This window comes from Hyperolius riggenbachi, chromosome 9, assembly GCF_040937935.1.
Source record: "Hyperolius riggenbachi isolate aHypRig1 chromosome 9, aHypRig1.pri, whole genome shotgun sequence".
In the NCBI taxonomy this organism is placed as follows: Eukaryota; Metazoa; Chordata; class Amphibia; order Anura; family Hyperoliidae; genus Hyperolius; species Hyperolius riggenbachi.
Window position 1 is genome coordinate 62,997,347 of NC_090654.1, and position 18,689 is coordinate 63,016,035.

Consider the following 18,689-nt stretch of genomic DNA (forward strand, 5'->3'; position numbering starts at 1 on the left):
ACTGTTGATGCAGGGCCCTCAGGATGCACAACCTCTGTACGGTCCGGAGTCTCAGTCTCTGGTTCCCCTCGATTGTCAGATGGGCTGGTATCCACCTCAGCGGACACTCCCGGCTCCCGCAGTTGCTGGGTATCCCATCTGGACAAGTCGGCTATCAGGTCCCGTTTTGTCTTGCGGAGGATGCCAATGCCCCTCTCTTCGCAAAGATTTTCCAGGTCTGCTAGGCACATGTTCTGGTAGTTCCCGGACATTTCCATGCCAAATAAAATAAAACTTTGGGGAGGGGTACTGGCTACACAGTCTCTCTGTATATATAAAAAATATATTGCCTTCCAGCTACACCAACGAATTAGTTCGTTTCTCGATAGCGCTAGCGCTATCGTAGATACTTTCAGCACAACACAGGTCCCAACCGCTGCCTAACACTGTCACAGGAGCCCTTGTGGCTGACCGCACTTAGCCTTCTAAACGGTGCCAGCGCACAGATCGTGCGAACTCTGGTCGCAGTCAATGCGCAGGAACCGTTAAGAATTGGCCGCAGACAACTCAGAAGGGAGCCTGTGAGACACGGGTGATTACAGCGTACACACGATTCCAGGGGATTTGCCACCACCACTGGTATGGGCCAGTGGACCCGATTTACTGACTGACTGGTCCTGCGAATAAAACGGTTAAACACACGATATTCTGTCTAGCCAACAACAAACAAACAGTAGCGTATCTTCAGAGACCCGGGATCAGTTCTGTGTGTGCTGATAAGCAGGATAGCGGAACAGTGAATGACTTGGAGGAAGTCTTTATTCACAGCAATATAAATAATTAATATATACAGACAATTATTAAAATCAACAATTATTGAAACAGTAATAGCCAGAATGAAAAATAAAAGAAGGGAGAAAAATACTTAGTTCCTGGAAAGATGTCCTTTTTGTGGGAAAAATCAGAGTTCTGGTTTCCAATCAAGTTCAAGCAAAACGGTTTCAAGTTCTTAGAGTTCTTTGTTCAGATGGGTCAGCAAAATGGCCACCAGCCCTATGTCCTCTGGCTGGCAGCAGCTTGTCATGAAGATGGTAAAGGGAGGAATGATGCCCTCCTGCTGGCCAGGTGCTTTTGATGAAGCTGGTTTGGGGGTGTGGCAATGCCGGCCCATCTGAGTCACCCACCAATGACAGTTCATTCCCTCTGAGAGATTTTAGGGCTAAACTTATGAAATGCTGTAACTCCTGAACCATACACGTTATATTTAGGGGGGTAACAGCTTCAGACTTGTTGGAAAATACAGATTAATATGACATCAGACACGGCTAAGCCAGCGGGTCAGGCTCCTGAGAAGATTCATATCTCGATAACCGGACGGTCTATCCCAAGGAATTTCATATCAGCACGATGGCCAGGGTTTACCGGACAAGACGATATGAATTTTATAGCTGTGCGACATACGGTTTTCGTATGCCGACAGGAAATCATATCACCCATGCTTTCCTTATGGCCCATGCTCGGTGCCGGATCGGCTGGCTTTCTATGGCCCCCCTGTGGAGCCAGTTTCCTGGTCCTTTTCATGGGGACATCTGCTGTAGGGGGAATAAGCTGGGCCCTGCAGGGAGTCCAGCCACGTGCGACATTCCGGAGGGGTGAGGGGACTGCTCTGGCTCACAGGGGAACATATCTCTGGATTTAAAATAACACAAAATGTCATTTTCGGATCGCTTGCACGACTGCTCAGATCCGACAGGGAGCGATCAGGAAAGCGACTGTGAATTCTCTAGATTCACCTGCGTTTCTCACGGCTATTCCGTGACACCGCGCGTGCCAGTAAGCAGAAGGGAGGCGGCGGCAGATCCAGCAGCACGGGCACCTACTCTTCGCAGAGCGGGGGGAGGGGGCCCCGAGACACTTCAGCGGACAGGCCAGCCACCAGGAGGAGTGGGGAGACGGCGACAGCCAGGCAAGGAGGCGAGCAGCAGGAGGACAGGACACAGCAGCGGAGCAGCCAGGCGGGTCACTCGGCCCAGCAGCAGGGCACGGCCGCCGGCGGGTCCAATGACGCAGCACCACGACTTGATGGAGGGGCATCAACCTCGGCAGGATCCGGAGCAGCGGTCGGGCAGGTGGGCTTACCTGTGCCACCAGGTGAGGCCTCTATAAATCCTAACATTGCCAGTATTTCATGTGGGTCAGGTTTGGGGGTGCAAGGGGAGCTAGCGCAGACTGGGGCCAGCTTGGGGGGCAATGCGCAGGCTGTGATTATCCCGGCGTTAGAATCATTCATGGCGGGTATGAGAAGTTTGTTGGGGGGGCCTCTAACAGCGTCAGGTTTACCTGTGGGGGTGTGGGCGGGCCAGGGGCAATCACCGTTAACACCCTTAGCGGGTCAGCAGAGGGAGGTTCAACTGCCAAGCGGCATCGGTTTAGTGACACAGCAGCCAGCGGCGACAGTATCGGTCGCTGCGGGTCCGGTAGCCACGCAGGTTTTGTCCCAATCTATGCCTGCAACAGTGACGCTGGCCAGTGCGGAGGTAGCGGTGCAAACCAGTGAGGTTTCAGGGGATCTTGCAAAAGCGGGAGAGGGGGATTTTGTCAGATTGGCGGTGCAAACCAGTGAGGTTTCAGGGGATCTTGCAAAAGCGGGAGAGGGGGATTTTGTCAGACAGTCTGAGATGTACGTGTGCCTTACAGGACCGCTAGGGGTGCACCTGAAGGCAGAGGTTCGTGAACGCATCTGGAAGGGTGAGTTTATCGAAATTTTTTCATTGTTGCAACTGGCAAAGTTCAATCTGGATAAGGTGAAGTCTACCGAATCCAAGAAAGAGGAGGAGGAACGGCGCAGGTATCGCTTGATTCCGCGCACTTTCCAGAACTGGTTGCAGGCATTTGAGATTTTGGCCTGCGTTATTGGCGAGAAGAACCCTGAGTGCTGTTCGGCGCTTTTCTGCTATCAGAATGCGATTGGAGAAGCGTACAGGAGGTATGGGGGTGATGCCTGGCTCAGGTACGACGAGTTATTTAGGCAGAGGAAGGCGGTTCGGCCTTCAGTGTGTTGGAACCACAAGGACATAGAGTTATGGATGAGCCTGATGATTCCAGCAACAGGGCAGCAGTCCTTTCGGGGGCAGGATAGTGCAGGTGCCACGGGAAAACCAGGCAGTAGAACAAAAGGTCTGTGCTGGCAGTTTAATGACGGCACATGCAGGTTCGGGTCCTCGTGTCGTTTTAAACACGAGTGTTCCGGGTGTGGGGGGTCACACCCGTCATCACGGTGTTACAAGCAGAAGAAGGGTAGGGTGTCGGACGCTGGACACAAAAGGGATGACTCCGGTGAGAGTTCAAAGGATGGAACCATACCTTTGTGAGTATCCGCGGGCCGAGGACGCGGCTTTTTTTGCGGGGCGGGTTTTCGGAGGGTTTCATTATACCCAGTCACTGTGCAGCGACAGGGGGGGGGTCCACATAAAAATCTTAGGTCGGCTATGGAATTTCCTGAGGTCGTGTCATCCAAATTGGCCAAAGAAAGGGAGGCGGGCCGAGTAGCGGGACCATTTACTGATTGCCCGCTGGACGGCTTGATTGTCTCGCCATTGGGGGTGGTCCCCAAGAAGGAGCCAGGTTCTTTTCGCCTCATTCACCACCTTTCATTTCCAAAAGGGTCGTCAGTAAATGACGGTCTGTCGGGACAGGACACATCGGTTGTGTATACGTCTTTTGACGTAGCTCTCCGTTGGGTTAGGAAGCTGGGACAGGGTTCCCTGTTGGCTAAAACGGACATTGAATCGGCCTTCAGGCTCCTGCCGGTACACCCTTCCAGTTTTCGTTTGTTGGGGATTGTTTGGGAGGGTAAGTATTTTGTTGACCTTTGCCTTCCTATGGGTTGCGCAATATCCTGCTCATTTTTTGAAAAGTTTAGTTGTTTTGTGGAATGGGTGGTAAAAGAAGTCGCAGGTGTCCATTCAGTAATACACTATCTGGATGACTTCCTTTTCATGGGTGCGGCAGGTTCAGCTGACTGCGCTGCCGCTTTGGCGGCGATGTATCAGATCTGCCAGTCCTTTGGTATTCCCCTAGCAATAGCAAAGACAGAGGGTCCCACCACATCACTGAAGTTTTTGGGGGTTCATATTGACACACTGGCCATGGAATGCAGTCTTCCACTGGACAAGGTTAGCGACCTGAAAACTACCATCCAGAATATGGTGGGTAGGAAAAAGGTCACCCTTCGCGACCTTCAATCCCTGATTGGTAAATTAAATTTTGCCTGCAGGATAATGCCGATGGGACGCATCTTCTGTAGGCGTTTGTCCAGCGCCACGGCAGGAATTTCTGCACCTCACCACCGGATCCGAGTGACAGGGGACATGAGAGAGGACTTAAAGGTATGGTTGACATTCTTGCAGGATTTCAATGGCAGGTCTCTTTGGATGGAAGAGGAGGTGAGTAATTTTGACATCGAATTGTTCACGGATGCGTCTGGCGCTCACGGTTTTGGCATCTTTATGGCAGGAAAATGGTGCGCTTCCCCCTGGGATCCTTCGTGGGTGGAGGCGGGTTTTACAGCTAACTTGGTGTTGTTAGAGTTGTTTCCCATAGGGTGGCGGTAGAGTTGTGGGGGCAGGTTTTGGCCAACAAACGCATTCGCTTCAATTGCGATAACTTGGGCATAGTGCTAGCGGTAAACAAATTTTCAGCATCCTTGCCGCCGGTGGTTAGGTTAATGAGGCAATTGGTTTTGTCATGTTTACGATTCAATATTTGCATCTTTGCGGTGCATCTGCCAGGGGTGGACAACATAATTGCTGATGCCCTCTCTCGATTCCAGTGGGACAGGTTCCGGGCAGCGGCACCATCAGCGGAAGAGATTGGGGTTCCCTGTCCAGAGATGATGTGGACAATTCCGTTCGGGCAGTCTCACTGCTGATTAGGAGGTCACTGGCAGAGTCTTCATGGGCAGCGTACGCGCCCGTCTGGGAGGCGTGGGACGCTTTGACGGCACAAGTTGGGGGCTGTTCATCGGACGAGGATCGGTCGTGCTTGCTCCTATATTTTGTAGGGAACAATTTTGCGGAGGGCACGTCGGCGGCGGCCATGTCTAAAAAATTGGCGGCATTGGCCTTTTTGTTTAAGTCCAGGGGTCAAAAGGACGTGACTAAGGATTTTAGGGTTGGGCAGGCGATGAGAGGATTCAGGGCAGGATCGTTCGCAAGGGATTCCAGGCGCCCGGTCACTTTTGAGATTTTGAGTAAAGTTGTACTGGCAGCCCAGGAGGTGTGCTCTAGTCAATACGAGGTGGTGCTTTTCAGCACTGCATTCGTTTTGGCCTTCTTTGGGGCGTTTCGGGTGGGGGAATTAGTCAGTAGGTCAAAATCTTTGGTGGGAGGGATCCTCTCCGGAGATGTAGCAGTACAAGAGGGATCGGTTTCCATTAATTTACGTAAGTCAAAAACGGATCGTTCAGGCAAGGGAAAGGTCATTACTCTTTTCCAGATCGGGGGTTTGTTGTGCCCCAGGGACAACATTTTGCGATTCCTTCAGATCAGGCCGCAATCCGCACGGGTTTTGTTAGTACATGTTGACGGTTCTCCTTTGACCCGTTTTCAGTTTTCAGCCATATTTCGTAAGTGCTTGGAAAAGGCCGGCCTCCCGCCCGGCGAGTTCGCCTCACACTCCTTTCGTATAGGGGCGGCGACTGAAGCTTCGCGTTGGGGACTCAGCGAGGAGGTAGTCAAGAGAATAGGCAGATGGGATTCAATCAGATATAGGTCTTACGTTAGATTGCATTTGATTTAAGTTTGCAGCGGTAATGGTTTATGGCTGTTAGTTTGTTTCTTGTGTTTTCAATTTTGTTTTCCAGGTAGGCCGGCCCTGGTCTGGATCTTCGGTCACTCCTACGTCGCTAGGGGTGCGAGAAGAGCTGCGGTTCGCCCTGAGGGGCGACAACTCGGATTCCCAAGGCAGGAGGTCCTTGTTCGCTGGCTGGGTTTCCCTGGCATGTTGTGGGCGAGAGTCTGGCCTGAAATTAGCAGATATGCAGGATGGGATAGGGCCCCAGCGTGCTGGTACTGCACGTCGGGGGCAACGACTTAGCTGCGAAATCTACCAGGGCCATCATCCGGGACATCAAATTTGATGTTTTAAGGATAAAAAATGTGTTTCCAGCTACGGTGCTGGTATGGTCGGACGTGGTGGCCAGGACATCGTGGAGATTGGCAAGATCAGTTAGTAAAGTCAATAGGGCGCGAGTCAAGCTAAACAAGGAGGTGGCGAAGTTTGTTATCCGGAATGGGGGGGTAGCCGTCAGACACATTGAGCTGGAAAGCGATTTGCACTTACTTCTCAGCAGAGACGGGGTGCACTTGAACGAGATAGGGACAGATTTGTGGGCCCTGGCGATAGAGGAGGGTATCCAGAGAGCGTTGAGGGTGTGGGCCTCTCTGCCGTGAGGGGTCACGTCGATTCGTGGTGGAGGGGTAAGGGCTCCGAAGGTTCGTTTGTTTCTCGGGGATTTGCCTCAGGTGCGAATCACCAGTTTAGGTTATCAACAAGTGATAAGTAATTCGGTGGCATTCAGCTGTCCCTGAGCCGGTGATCGCGGCGGGGGCCGGTTACAGGCTGCTTGCCCGGTAGCTTAAAGTGCAATGGTTTTGGACAATCTCGGATCCCTTACCTCAGCTCTCTGAAGAAGATGTTATGTGTTATATTTTGGTAAATAAACGGGCTGCTTTGGCCTATTAAATCCATACTGGTGGTCATGTGTATTATTGGGGTTCTCGGGTAGCGTAACTGGGGAAGCTAGGTTTGCTACTATCAAGATAAGGCCTGTAAGTGCAGAGCAGCGCAATCTGGAAGGCCGCACATGATAGTGCAGCCTGCCAGGAAGGATAGGGTTAAGGGAAGGCTGAGGTCGGACAGGAGTGGGGGCGGAGACGGACAGGCAATGTAGAAGTAGGGGGTGGGCGGAGTTACTCAGACGTGCGTGGGGCAAGAAGCTCCCTCCCTCCCTCCCCTTTTTTCTGTTTGTACAGGCGGATACACTGCAATTCCAGAAGGAGTGTTGATCGTCGTCATGGCAGCAGGAGGGGTAAGGGCTCCGAAGGTTTGTTTGTTTCTCGGGGATTTGCCTCAGGTGCGAATCACCAGTTTAGGTTATCAACAAGTGATAAGTAATTCGGTGGCATTCAGCTGTCCCTGAGCCGGTGATCACGGCGGGGGCCGGTTACAGGCTGCTTGCCCGGTAGCTTAAAGTGCAATGGTTTTGGACAATCTCGGATCCCTTACCTCAGCTCTCTGAAGAAGATGTTATGTGTTATATTTTGGTAAATAAACGGGCTGCTTTGGCCTATTAAATCCATACTGGTGGTCATGTGTATTATTGGGGTTCTCGGGTAGCGTAACTGGGGAAGCTAGGTTTGCTACTATCATGTGCTTACAGCATGGGTTGGGGTTGGGATGCAGTTACACAGTAATTCATGAGAGGCGGGGAGAGGGGGAGAGCTATTGGGCACATTAATTACCAGGTCCAGATTTACCTTTACAGGAGTCTATATGCGCAGATGTCCTGACAACTTAGACTTCGACCCCTCCATGAATCTACAATCCTCCGCCGAACCGCACAGTAAGTGTGCTGGCTAGTCCAGCCATCACGTCTCTCTTACTTCCCTTGCCCGTCATAGGTAGCTACAGGTGCCCCTTAGTATTAAGTAGCCAGAGGTACCCTCAATATTAAGTAGCCAGAGGTGCCCCCAAGTATTAGGTAGCTAGAGGAAGCTCAGTATTAAGTAGCTAGAGGTGTCCCTGACTGAAGGGAGATCTGGTTGGTGTTATGCAGAGAGCTGGGTGAGTAACCTCTCATTTACACTCTCATCAGCACTCTGCATAGGTAAGACAGGAGGGAGACGCCCGGGGAGGAGAGTGAGACGCCTTTCCATCATCAGGCGCGTGTAGACACGTGCCAACAGAGCCTTCTGGTAAACCCGGGGGGTGGGGGGGAAGACATGTATTGAGCACATTTATCACCAGAGGGGGGAAAGAGACAGTTACTGGGCACATTCATTACTGAGGGGGGAGAAGTAACCCGGTCTATGCCCTCTAGTGATGATCGAACAACTAGATGTTCGGGTTCGGTTAGGTTCGGCTAGGTTCGGCTGACGTCATCCAGCCCGCCTGCCCCCCTCCCGCCACCGGGGGCCCCGGTCCTCCCGAGAGCCGGCCTGCCCCCCCTGCGCCACCAGCGCGCGGGGGGGGGGGGGGTACAGGCCGGCTCTCGGGAGGACCAGCGCCCCCTGTTACTACACATATATGACATGTTATAAACAGAAATCAAGTCAGAAGTGGTAATACACATTTGTGATACCCAAAATATCTGTAAGCGCCGCCGGCAGAAGGCCAAGACTCGAGCTGCGGCTCTGACTTCTGGGTCTCGGCAAGCCGCTGACGTCACTGGAGCGCAGGAGGCTGCACAGCTCTCATTGGACAGGCGGAGGACGCATCCTCAGTACGCCCTCCACCGATGTAAACAGTAGCCATGTGGGTGTATTGTGTGTCAGCTAATCAGCTGACACGCTGAGCGTCTATTGGTTGTGTTCAATTCTATTTTCTTCTGATTGGTTAGTCCTTGTATTTAAGCTTTGTGCGCGCCCCCAGACATCGCTTGTGATAGCATTTAGCTTTGGCTTGTTGCTGGGTGTGCGCTCTCTTCCTGATGGATTTCTGTTGCCAATTCTGCTTGTATCCTGACCTTGATAACCTCTGATTGATTCCTGTTGCCGACTCCTGCTTTGTATACTGAGCACGCTACCTCTGATTGATTCCCTGTTGCCGACTTCTGCCTGTTAATTGGATTTTGCTTGAACGCTGCCTGGTCCGACTATTGGATTCACTCGATATCTCTAAGAAGTACAGTATATCTGGACTGCTCTGTCAACCTGGGACTCTCTCTACAGTCACCTGGTTCATTCATCTGGATTGCATCATCTTCTAGGCCAGTGGCCACAGGTGACTTTATATATATTTGTTAACACCGTGCCCATTGCATTTCTAGTTACAGGTTCTGTCGGTGGATTACTATCTGTCAGTCTGTACGCTGCATCTACTTGCAGGGTGTATTGTAGTATTGTTCTAGGAGTTCTCGCAGGTGTTACGGGCTGGGCTATAGGTCAGTCATATGAGCATACAGCCTGACCTATAGTCATTGACCAGACAAGCCTGACAATATCATGTTAGAATTGGCAATGTGCATACATAGCATCACGTTTCTTTTATGATAAGAGGAAGCAGACAATGAAAAGCAGAACTTAGGTATAAAAGTGATGGCTGGTTCCTGATTTAGCACACACAGACAGCATCTCTGGGAAGTATGGTGAGTACTGCTGTCCTTTGTAGACATTCAGCGTGTCTCAGTGTACCGGGTTTCCCTTCTCTGGAGTTGTCACTGCTTCACTCAAGCCTGGATTCCACGCACTGTATAGCTGCGACGGGGACGTTCGCAACCCTATATTGCAAAGCTGCTTCTTAATACAGTGTGCTTGTGTTTATCAGTGAGACGCTTAGCAGGCAGACTAGGATAGCAGGAGCATGAAGGCATTTTCTGCAGAGAACAGTAGAGAAAACGCACTGTGAAGATGGTGTGATCAGGGGTGTAATTAGACTTAATAGCCCCGCCCCCTGCAAAAATGATAGCATGGGGCACCTTTGGTCCCCGAACCCCATGAGTGTCACGTTATCAGAGCCGGCGAATGGCAGCGGAGAGTGTTCTGCTGTGAAGCAGCATCTGGAAACAGGAAAAAATTACATGCACCCTCTACTCTCTTATCTGCATGGCGGGAGGAGGTGACAGGGACAGTTTCTCTGAGCGAAAGGGGAGGACATTTTGCTAATTGGCTGCACTTGCAGTTGGGGAGATGGAGGATGAGGGCCACCTAAAGCCCCTGGGGCCCCCCTGCAATTGCAGGGGTGATTGCTACGCCCATGGGTCTGATGATGATGATGCTGGATGGGGGTCTTGTATATTTACCTGAGGAAGGTAAGTATTAGTTAGCCAGAGCTTCCCCCAGTATTAGGTAGCCAGGGTAGATGGGCAGAGATGCTGCCCAAATAGTATTAGGAAGCCAGAAATGCCCCTCAGTATTAGGTAGCCGGGGTTAAACCCAGTATTAACTAGTCAGAGGTGCTCCCCCAATTGTATTAGGTAGCCAATAGCCAATAGACATAGTTCCCCCAGGGATTAGGTATCCAAATGTGTCCTCCCAGTATTAGGTAGCGAACTGTGATTCCCAGTATTAGCTAGCCAAATGTGCCCCCCAGTATTAGGTAGCCACAGAGCCAGAGGTGCAATATTTGGTAGACAAAGGTGATCCATCCCCCCCCCACTCATATTAAGTAGCCAGAGGTAGCCCCCTGTATCAGGTAGACAAAGCTAGTCCCCTGTACTAGGTAGCCAGAGGTACCACGCACGCACGCACGCACGCACACACACACTATTAAAGTAGCCCTCTGAATTAGATGGTCAAAGGTGCCGCCCTCCCCCCAGTATTAGCAGCAAAAGGTACTTCCTTCTCCTCCCAGTATTAGGTAGCCAGTGGTTTAATTATACTTAAGTGTGGTTAAAGTGTTTTAAAAGGAGGCTCTGATCAATAAAGCAATAATATGCAGAACTTGCATAATTGATTTGGCTGTGCTTTAAAGGATACCCGAAGTGACATGTGACATGATGAGATAGGCATGTGTTTGTTCAGTGCCTAGCACACAAATAACTATGCTGTGTTCCTTTTTTTCTTTCTCTGTCTGAAAGAGTTAAATATCAGGTATGTAAGTGGCTGACTCAGTCCTGACTCAGACAGGAAGTGACTACAGTGTGACCCTCACTGATAAGAAATTCCCCTTTTTATCTCTCTTTCTTTCTCTCATTGCTCTCAGAAGCCATTTTCTGCTAGGAAAGTGTTTTATAGTTGGAATTTCTTATCAGTGAGGGTCACACTGTAGTCACTTCCTGTCTGAGTCAGGACTAAGTGAGCCACTTACATACTTGATATTTAACTCTTTCAGACAGAGAAAGAAAAAAGGAACACAGCATAGTTATTTGTGTGCTAGGCGTCATTGTAACTTCGGGTATCCTTTAAAATACTGGCATGTAACTCACACTATGACTCATCATTAGTCAGTACTGGGACTGGGTGTGTGCTGATATGCATAAAAGCACTGCACAGAAATAATAAGACGTGCAGACAAACAAGTTACATTAAGGGAAGATTAAAAGCTGTGGAGAAATTGTGCTTATAGCCACGGGCGTAACTGCAAGCCATGGCCCCCCTCTCCCTAAGTTTCATCCTCACCCCACAATGAGCACCTTAACCAAGGCCGGATTTTTACTTTTTAGGCCCCTTTGGGCTGCAACCGCCCAAGGCCCAACCCTTTGTCGCCTTTCCAGAAATCCGGCCCTGATATTAACTATTTCTGCCATCCGGACGTGAAGCTCACGTCAGGGCGGCTGCTCTGCTGCAGTGCCGCGCTTCGGCGCGCTCCCGCACGCAATCGCGGGCGTGCCACCGTAGTGTCCCCCGGTAGCCCTGGGATCAGTGAACGGGAACATGGTTCCCGATCACCGATCCGTGTCTCCCGCAGAAAAACCGAAGCGATCTTACAAGAGGCTTCAGTCTTTCTACGCATCAAAATTTCCGCATCCCCCTTGTGTTTCCGCTTAGTGAGTAGCACAAGGAGGGAAAACAAAAAACTGAAGGTGGCTATCTTGTGGCCAAATAGTAAAACTACATCTACATATTTTTTACATTACAATTTACACATATAACAACATTAAAAATTAACTGTTTATTTCCCACACCAAGATATTACCCAAATAAAATTAATAAAAAAAAAAATTATAATAAAAAAAAAAAAAGACAAATAGTTACCTAAGGGTCTGAACTTTTTAAATATGCATTTGAAGGGGGTATACTACGAACATTTTTTTAATTATAAGCTTGTAAATAGTGATGGACGCAAAATGGAAACAATGCACCTTTATTTCCAAATAAAATATTGGCACCATACATTGTGATAGGGACAAAATTTAAATGGTATAATAACCGAGACAAACGGGCAAATAAAATACATAGGTTTTAATTATGGTAGCGTGGATTATTTTAAAGCTATAATGGCCGAAAACTGAGAAATAATGAATTTTTTCCATTTTGTTCTTATTAATCCTGTTAAAATGCATTTATAAAAAAATAATTCTTAGCAAAATGTACCACCCAAAGAAAGCCTAATTAGTGGCGGAAAAAACAAGATATTGATCAATAAATTGTGATAAGTAGTGATAAAGTTATTAGCGAATGAATGGGAGGTGAAAATTGCTCTGATGCATAAGGTGAAAAATCCCCGTGGGCTGAAATGGTTAAAGTGAACCAGAGACAAAGCACCGTCATGTATTTTACCATATATATCAGTGGGAACATTAGAGAAAACACCTACCCTGCTCTCGGTTTCATTCTTCACTGCTCAGTCTGCTTGTTATCAGCCCTGATAAAATCCCCGACAGAGCATTCAGTCTTGCTTTGCTCAGGAATCACTATAGCGGATTCATTATAGAAGAGCCAGAAGGGGTGCAGGCTTGGGCTTGAAAAGACATCAGAGAAGGCAGACTCAGCTATAATGATTCCTAAGCAAAGCCAGACTGAATGCTCAGTCTGGGATTTTATCAGGGCTGATAACAACCAGGCTGAGCAGTGAAAGATGAAGCAGAGAGCAGAGTAGGTGTTTTCTCTAATGTTCCCACCGATATATATGGTAAAATACATGTGGGTGCTTCGTCTCTGGTTCACTTTAACATCTCTTATATCTCAGTAGAGATGGTGAATGTGATCCCAATAATTCTGGTTCCTATGGAAATTTCATGCAAATTGTATGCAGCTTTGAACTGGGCAAATCAAATGCACCTCTTGCTGAAACTGACTTTCCCAATTCCAATCTGCATACAATTAGCATGGAATTTCTCTTTTTTTTTATACACACATTAACCCTCCTGGCGGTTTGCAAAACATCCGCCAGGGGGCAGCAAACTCTTTTTTTCTTTTTTTTTTTTTTTCTTTTCATGTAGCGAGTCAAAGTCTCGCTACATGATAGCCGCAGCTCAGCGGCATCCCCCCAGCCCCTCCGATCGCCTCCGGCGATCGGAGATCAGGAGATCCCGTTCAAAGAACGGGATCTCCTGCAGGGCTTCCCCCGTCGCCATGGCGACGGGCGGCATGACGTCACCGACGTCATCGACGTCGTGACGTCATTGGGAGTCCCGGCCTACCCCTTAGCGCTGCCTGGCACTGATTGGCCAGGCAGCGCACGGGGTCTGGGGGGGGGGGGGGGGCGGCGCGGCGAGCGGAGGCACCTAATCGGTGCGGAGCGGCGGCGATCAGACTGCACACGCAGCTAGCAAAGTGCTAGCTGCGTGTTGCAAAACAAAAAGTGAACAAATCGGCCCAGCAGGGCCTGAGAAATCCCCCTGCGCGGCATAGCCCGTGCTCAGCACGGGCTTACCGCCAGGGAGGTTAAAGAGACACTGAATTGAAAAAAAAAGTTATGATATAATGGCCCTGATTCACAAAGCGGTGATAACTCAGTTATCACGCCTAAAAGACTTTAGGCGTGATAAGCCGTGCAAAGCTGAGTTATCACCGATTTGTGCTGCTCTTCGCGCGAAGCTCCCGCGCGCAAAGTTTTGCGCGCGTAGCGCACCGCGCTGCGCGCGCAAAGTCCCATAGGGCTCAATGGACGCTGCGCGCGAAGCACGGTACACTGCGCGTGCAGCGCGGCGCGCAAAACTTTGCGCGCGGGAGATCGCGCGAGTTTCTTCTTATCACGCCTAAACTGAGTTTAGGCGTGATAAAGGGCTTTTCACAGGCGTGCAAACACTTTGCACCGCTTTGTGAATCAAGCCCAATGAATTGATTGTGTAGTACGGATAATTACTAGAACTACTCAGCATGCTAAATGACTTTACAGAGCAAGCCAGTGAACTTTTGAACTGTCCTCTACGGGAAAAAAAACAATACAGTGCTAGAAATTTAAGATAATACGCTTCAGAAGACTGGCTCAATGGCTCTTTTGCATAGATAACAACTGGAGTTTCTTAACTCTTCCTGTGCTGGAAACAATATTAGACTTATGTCTCTGCTCCTAATGTTTTATTTCTTAGCTGTACTACACATACAAATCATTAGATCATAATTTTTTTTCGCTTCAGTGTCTCTTTAACTCTTCCTTGTGAGAGAAAATCTTTAACTCTCGGACAGCCCTCCGAAACCCAATTGGCGAGGAAGGGAATGCAAGCTGAGGGCCCAAAGGAAGGAATTATCACTAAGGGCTCATTTCCATGGAAGTGCAGAGCCCTGTGGCTCTGCCCTGCGTGTCACTCCCATCAGGGGGCGGGGCTTGTGATCCCATCATTAGGGCCTGAGCCCACTAATGCAGTTGTGTCCGTTTTTCAGCAACACATCGATGTTACAGATGCTGAATAGTGGGCACAACTGCGTTAGTGGGCTCAGGCCCTTATTGAATGGGATCGCAGGCTGAAGCGCCCCGAAGTGCAGCAAACTATGCATGGCAATTCAACGTTGAATCGCCGCGCATGTATGGAAACAGCAGACAGTGCAGTCTATGCACTGTCTGCTGTCCCTGGGATCAAGTTTCCATAAGCGCACTATATGGGAACGAGCACTATATGGAAACAAGCCCTAAGGTGTGTATGTTGTCCTGGGAACTGGGCAAGGTCCAGTACTGGCAGAATCCACCTAATGCATAAAACCGAAGCCAATATAAGAGGATTTTGCCAAGTTTTATGTACCTGACTCGAGCAGTCAGCCCAACCCAAGGCAGCAGCAGCGCATCTTGCTATCTCTCGTTCAACCTCCACCCACTTTTTAGGTACCTTACAGGTCTTGCATGGAACTTCTATGCGAATTGGAATTATTTGCAACTTATTGACCATCTCTACATTCAGTAACTGCTACCCTCAATGTGGTTTTGTTGTTCCTAAAAACAGATTAAAAATGCCAACATATAGCTTTACACATAACTAATGAGAAACTTTGTTTTTATGTCTTTAAGGAAAGGAAATGGCTCCCAGAACTTGCTCTGCTGTTGATAATTGGGGTGAGCATCTCTATGAGCAAGTTCCCCCTGTATCTTCCTTGTGACGATGAGAACAATGCTACACTTGCAAACTGCAGAGAGAGGCACCTCTGGTACGTGCCTTACATCACATCAGACCTCGTCACCAAATTTGACTTGTCACTGAATGAAATAAGGTATCTTACAAACAGAACTTTTGCCGGAGTGCCAAATCTGATCAAGCTAAATATGAGCAACAATTGCCAGCCAACCAACTTGAGACCTGACAAAGGTGAGTGCCAGCTGTCCATCCATGATGATGCCCTAGTGAGTATGAAGCATCTAGAAGATCTGGACCTGAGTGGGAACAGTCTGACCACGATTCCTTCCCTACCCAAAAACATTAAATATTTAGACCTTAACCTCAACAAAATTTACACATTGTCATACACAGATCTTGCTGGACTGACAAAGCTGACAAGCTTACTGATTGGCTGGAACTGTTATTACCGCAGTCCATGCTTCACGGAATTCAGCATTTTGGGACAAGCTCTCAAAAACATCAGTTCCTTGAAAAAACTGGACCTGTCATTTAATAACATAAGTTCTTTCCCCAGGAACCTTCCTTCTTCTCTTGTTGAGTTACATTTAGCAGAGAACAAGATCTGGAAGATTGAAAGGAAGGACTTATGCTACCTCTGGAATCTCAAGAAAATAGACATAGAGTGGAATTGCCAAAGATGTGATCATGCAGCTCAGCCTTGTTTCCCCTGTCAGAATAACAGCGCCTTGCAGATAGAATCTGGAGCTTTTGATAACCTGACCAAACTCTCCTACCTCAGCCTCAGGGGCAACTCTATCCGCACCATCAACAGCTCTCTGTTCAGCAAGTTGGGGAAACTGACCACTTTGATTCTGTCTGATAACTTACTAGACTTGGAACAGGAGACCTTTTTTTCAAAGCTCGGAAAGGTGGAGACATTGGTTTTAGATTTCAACTTTCAGCCACTGCACATGCACAAAAGGTTAATTGTGAACCCCAGTGCTGCTTCTATGGTGTCCCTCCGCCACATCTCCCTAGTGGGTTATTTCTTCTATGGTCTAGATTTTCATGGCATTCAACCTCTGCTCAGTCTCCCAAAACTTCAGCAGATCAGCCTCAGAACAAACTTTATTCTTAAAGCTAACATAAGTATGCTATTATCAAACAGAAGTATAAACACAGTGGATTTGGCAGGAAATCTAATATCTTTTGAGCCAGCGTGTAAACCAGAAGTGAAAAGAACAGAAGTCGTGGATCCTCTGGCCAGTCGCGATGACTATAAGTTCTCCAATGGGTTTGGAACCAAAGATTACTCAGAATGTTGGTACTACAACCGCTCAGTTGACTTATCATTTAATAACCTGATGAGCCTCTATCCAGACAATTTTCTGGGCATGGAGGACGTTGAATGCTTGAACCTTAGCTACAACTACATCAACCTGCGCTTAAACGGGAATCAGTTTGGTCACTTAAAGGCACTGCGCCACTTGGATGTCTCACACAACAGATTTGATTTGTACTATTACCTGGCTTTCAGTGAGTTACCAAACCTCAGGGTATTAAACTTAGCCAATAACAGGTATCAGTTCCTATTGAAAGGGGTAAATCATAAACTTGATTTCTTGAAGAACCTTACCTCCTTGGTCGAGTTAAACCTCAACAACAATTTGATTGGCTTACGCGTTACTCACGAACTGAATAACCCTTCACTGGAGAAACTCTTTTTTAGGCACAACGAGCTAGTTAATTTGTGGCAATATGGGAAAGACGCGTACAATGCAATGTTTGCCAACCTTACTCGTCTTAAGTTACTCGATATTAGTTATAATGAGCTTCTTGTCCTTCCAGTCCAGGTCTTAGAAAACTTACCAGCATCACTTGAAACACTCTCTATTTCCCATAATTTTCTGTATGCTTTTCACTGGGAGAAGATCACCCATCTTGTCAATCTCACTTACTTAGATCTCAGTCACAACTCACTGACATCATTGTATAGCAACATCACTAGCATCAAAAGCAAACTTACCATTTTAAACCTTAATTCCAACCAAATCAGCACACTGAGGAAAGAATTTTTTGATTCCCATTTGCAGCTAAAGTTTATCTATCTAAGTAATAACAAGATTCAAGCCATTGACAGGAACAGTTTTCCAAAACAGCTCCTCCAAACACTGCAGTTAATGGATGTAAGCGGAAATCCTTTTCACTGCACCTGCGAGACCAGCTGGTTCATTCAGTTCTTGATGGAGACAGATGTTAAAGTTCATCATCTCTCCACAGAAATGAAATGTGATTCTCCAGACACTTTAAGGGGTAAACTACTGCTCTCTGTGAACCCCCACTCATGTCAGGACTTGTATGGACAAATGTTCTTTTTTAGCTCTTTTTTTCTGGTGGTTTTCTGGTTGTTAATTACCCTCATCTGGAAGCTCTTCTCATGGGAGTTGTGGTATATTAGTCAAGTCATCATGGCATTTTTAAGACGTTACTCAAGGCTACCAAAAAAATCATCTGAGGCGTATGATGCTTTCATAGCTTTTAACACAAAGGATGCTGCTGTAAGTGACTGGGTGTACCAAGAGCTTTTGGTACATCTGGAGGGATTCGAAATGGGTAGACTCAACTTATGTCTGGAAGACAGAGATTGGCTTGTAGGGAACTCAAAAATTGAGAACTTGTATGAGGCTATATGTAAAAGCAAAAAGACAGTCTTTATTCTTGACCATACGGGCTTTAGCACAGGCCTCCTCTGCCATGCCTTCTTAATGTCCCATCAAAGACTAATGGATGAGAAGAAGGATGTGGTGGTTCTGGTGATTCTCAATCCCAAGATGAAAATGTCCAGATATCTGCTGACCAGGAAAAGGATTTGTCCAAAAACTTTCTTGAACTGGCCAAGGAACCCAAGGGCACACACTTACTTTTGGCATAGCTTGAGGATCCTTCTCAGTCAGGACAGCCGTTATTACAATACTTGCCTCCGAAAATAGGTTAAAATCGCTACATTCTATCAGTCCCTTACTGCATCCATATGCCTGTATGTTTGATCACTAATTTGACCTGCACTGAACTTAAAAGCGATCCCTTACTGCATCCATCTGCCTGTATGATTGATCACTAATCTGACCTGCACTGAACTTGAAAGCGATCCCTTACCGCATCCATCTGCCTGTATGTTTGATCACTAATCTGACCTGCACTGAACTTGAAAGCGATCCCTTACTGCATCCATCTGCCTGTTTGTTTGATCATTAATCTGACCTGCATTGAACTTGAAAGCGATCCCTTACTGCATCCATCTGCCTGTATGTTTGATCACTAATCTGACCCGCACTGAACTTGAAAGCGATCCCTTACTGCATCCATCTGCCTGTATGTTTGATCTCTAATCTATTGCATGTGGTTAATTTCTGCAGACCTGCTCTGCTTCTCACATATTAGTAGCACCTAAGTAACATATTTACATTGTAATTTACTAATTGCTATTGAAATTCACACTGGTGGCCTGTCTGTAATTTCAAACAAAGTTGTAACACCTACAAGTTTGTTTGACTTGCAG

At 47.9% G+C, this 18,689-nt stretch overlaps 1 protein-coding gene across 1 annotated transcript; it reads left to right on the forward strand.

Annotated features, from left to right (window-relative positions):
• The first annotated feature begins 3,467 nt into the window (after positions 1-3,467).
• Positions 3,468-18,120, forward strand: LOC137533437 (toll-like receptor 7). The gene is made up of 5 exons (XM_068254828.1): positions 3,468-3,831; positions 3,991-4,424; positions 5,843-6,047; positions 6,148-6,410; positions 15,085-18,120. Exons 1-5 carry the CDS (start codon positions 3,468-3,470, stop codon positions 18,118-18,120), a joined length of 4,302 nt encoding a protein of 1,433 aa, XP_068110929.1.
• The last annotated feature ends 569 nt before the right edge of the window (positions 18,121-18,689 follow it).

What these genes read in the sequence shown, in the direction of transcription:
- LOC137533437 (XM_068254828.1), top strand. Translation starts at nt 3,468, where the DNA reads ATGGAATTTCCTGAGGTCGTGTCATCCAAATTGGCCAAAGAAAGGGAG. An exon ending in CTCTTTGGATGGAAGAGGAG is followed by an intron (nt 4,425 to 5,842) that starts GTGAGTAATTTT and finishes TTTGTTTTCCAG; the next exon opens with GTAGGCCGGCCCTGGTCTGG. An exon ending in GATAGGGCCCCAGCGTGCTG is followed by an intron (nt 6,048 to 6,147) that starts GTACTGCACGTC and finishes ATGTGTTTCCAG; the next exon opens with CTACGGTGCTGGTATGGTCG.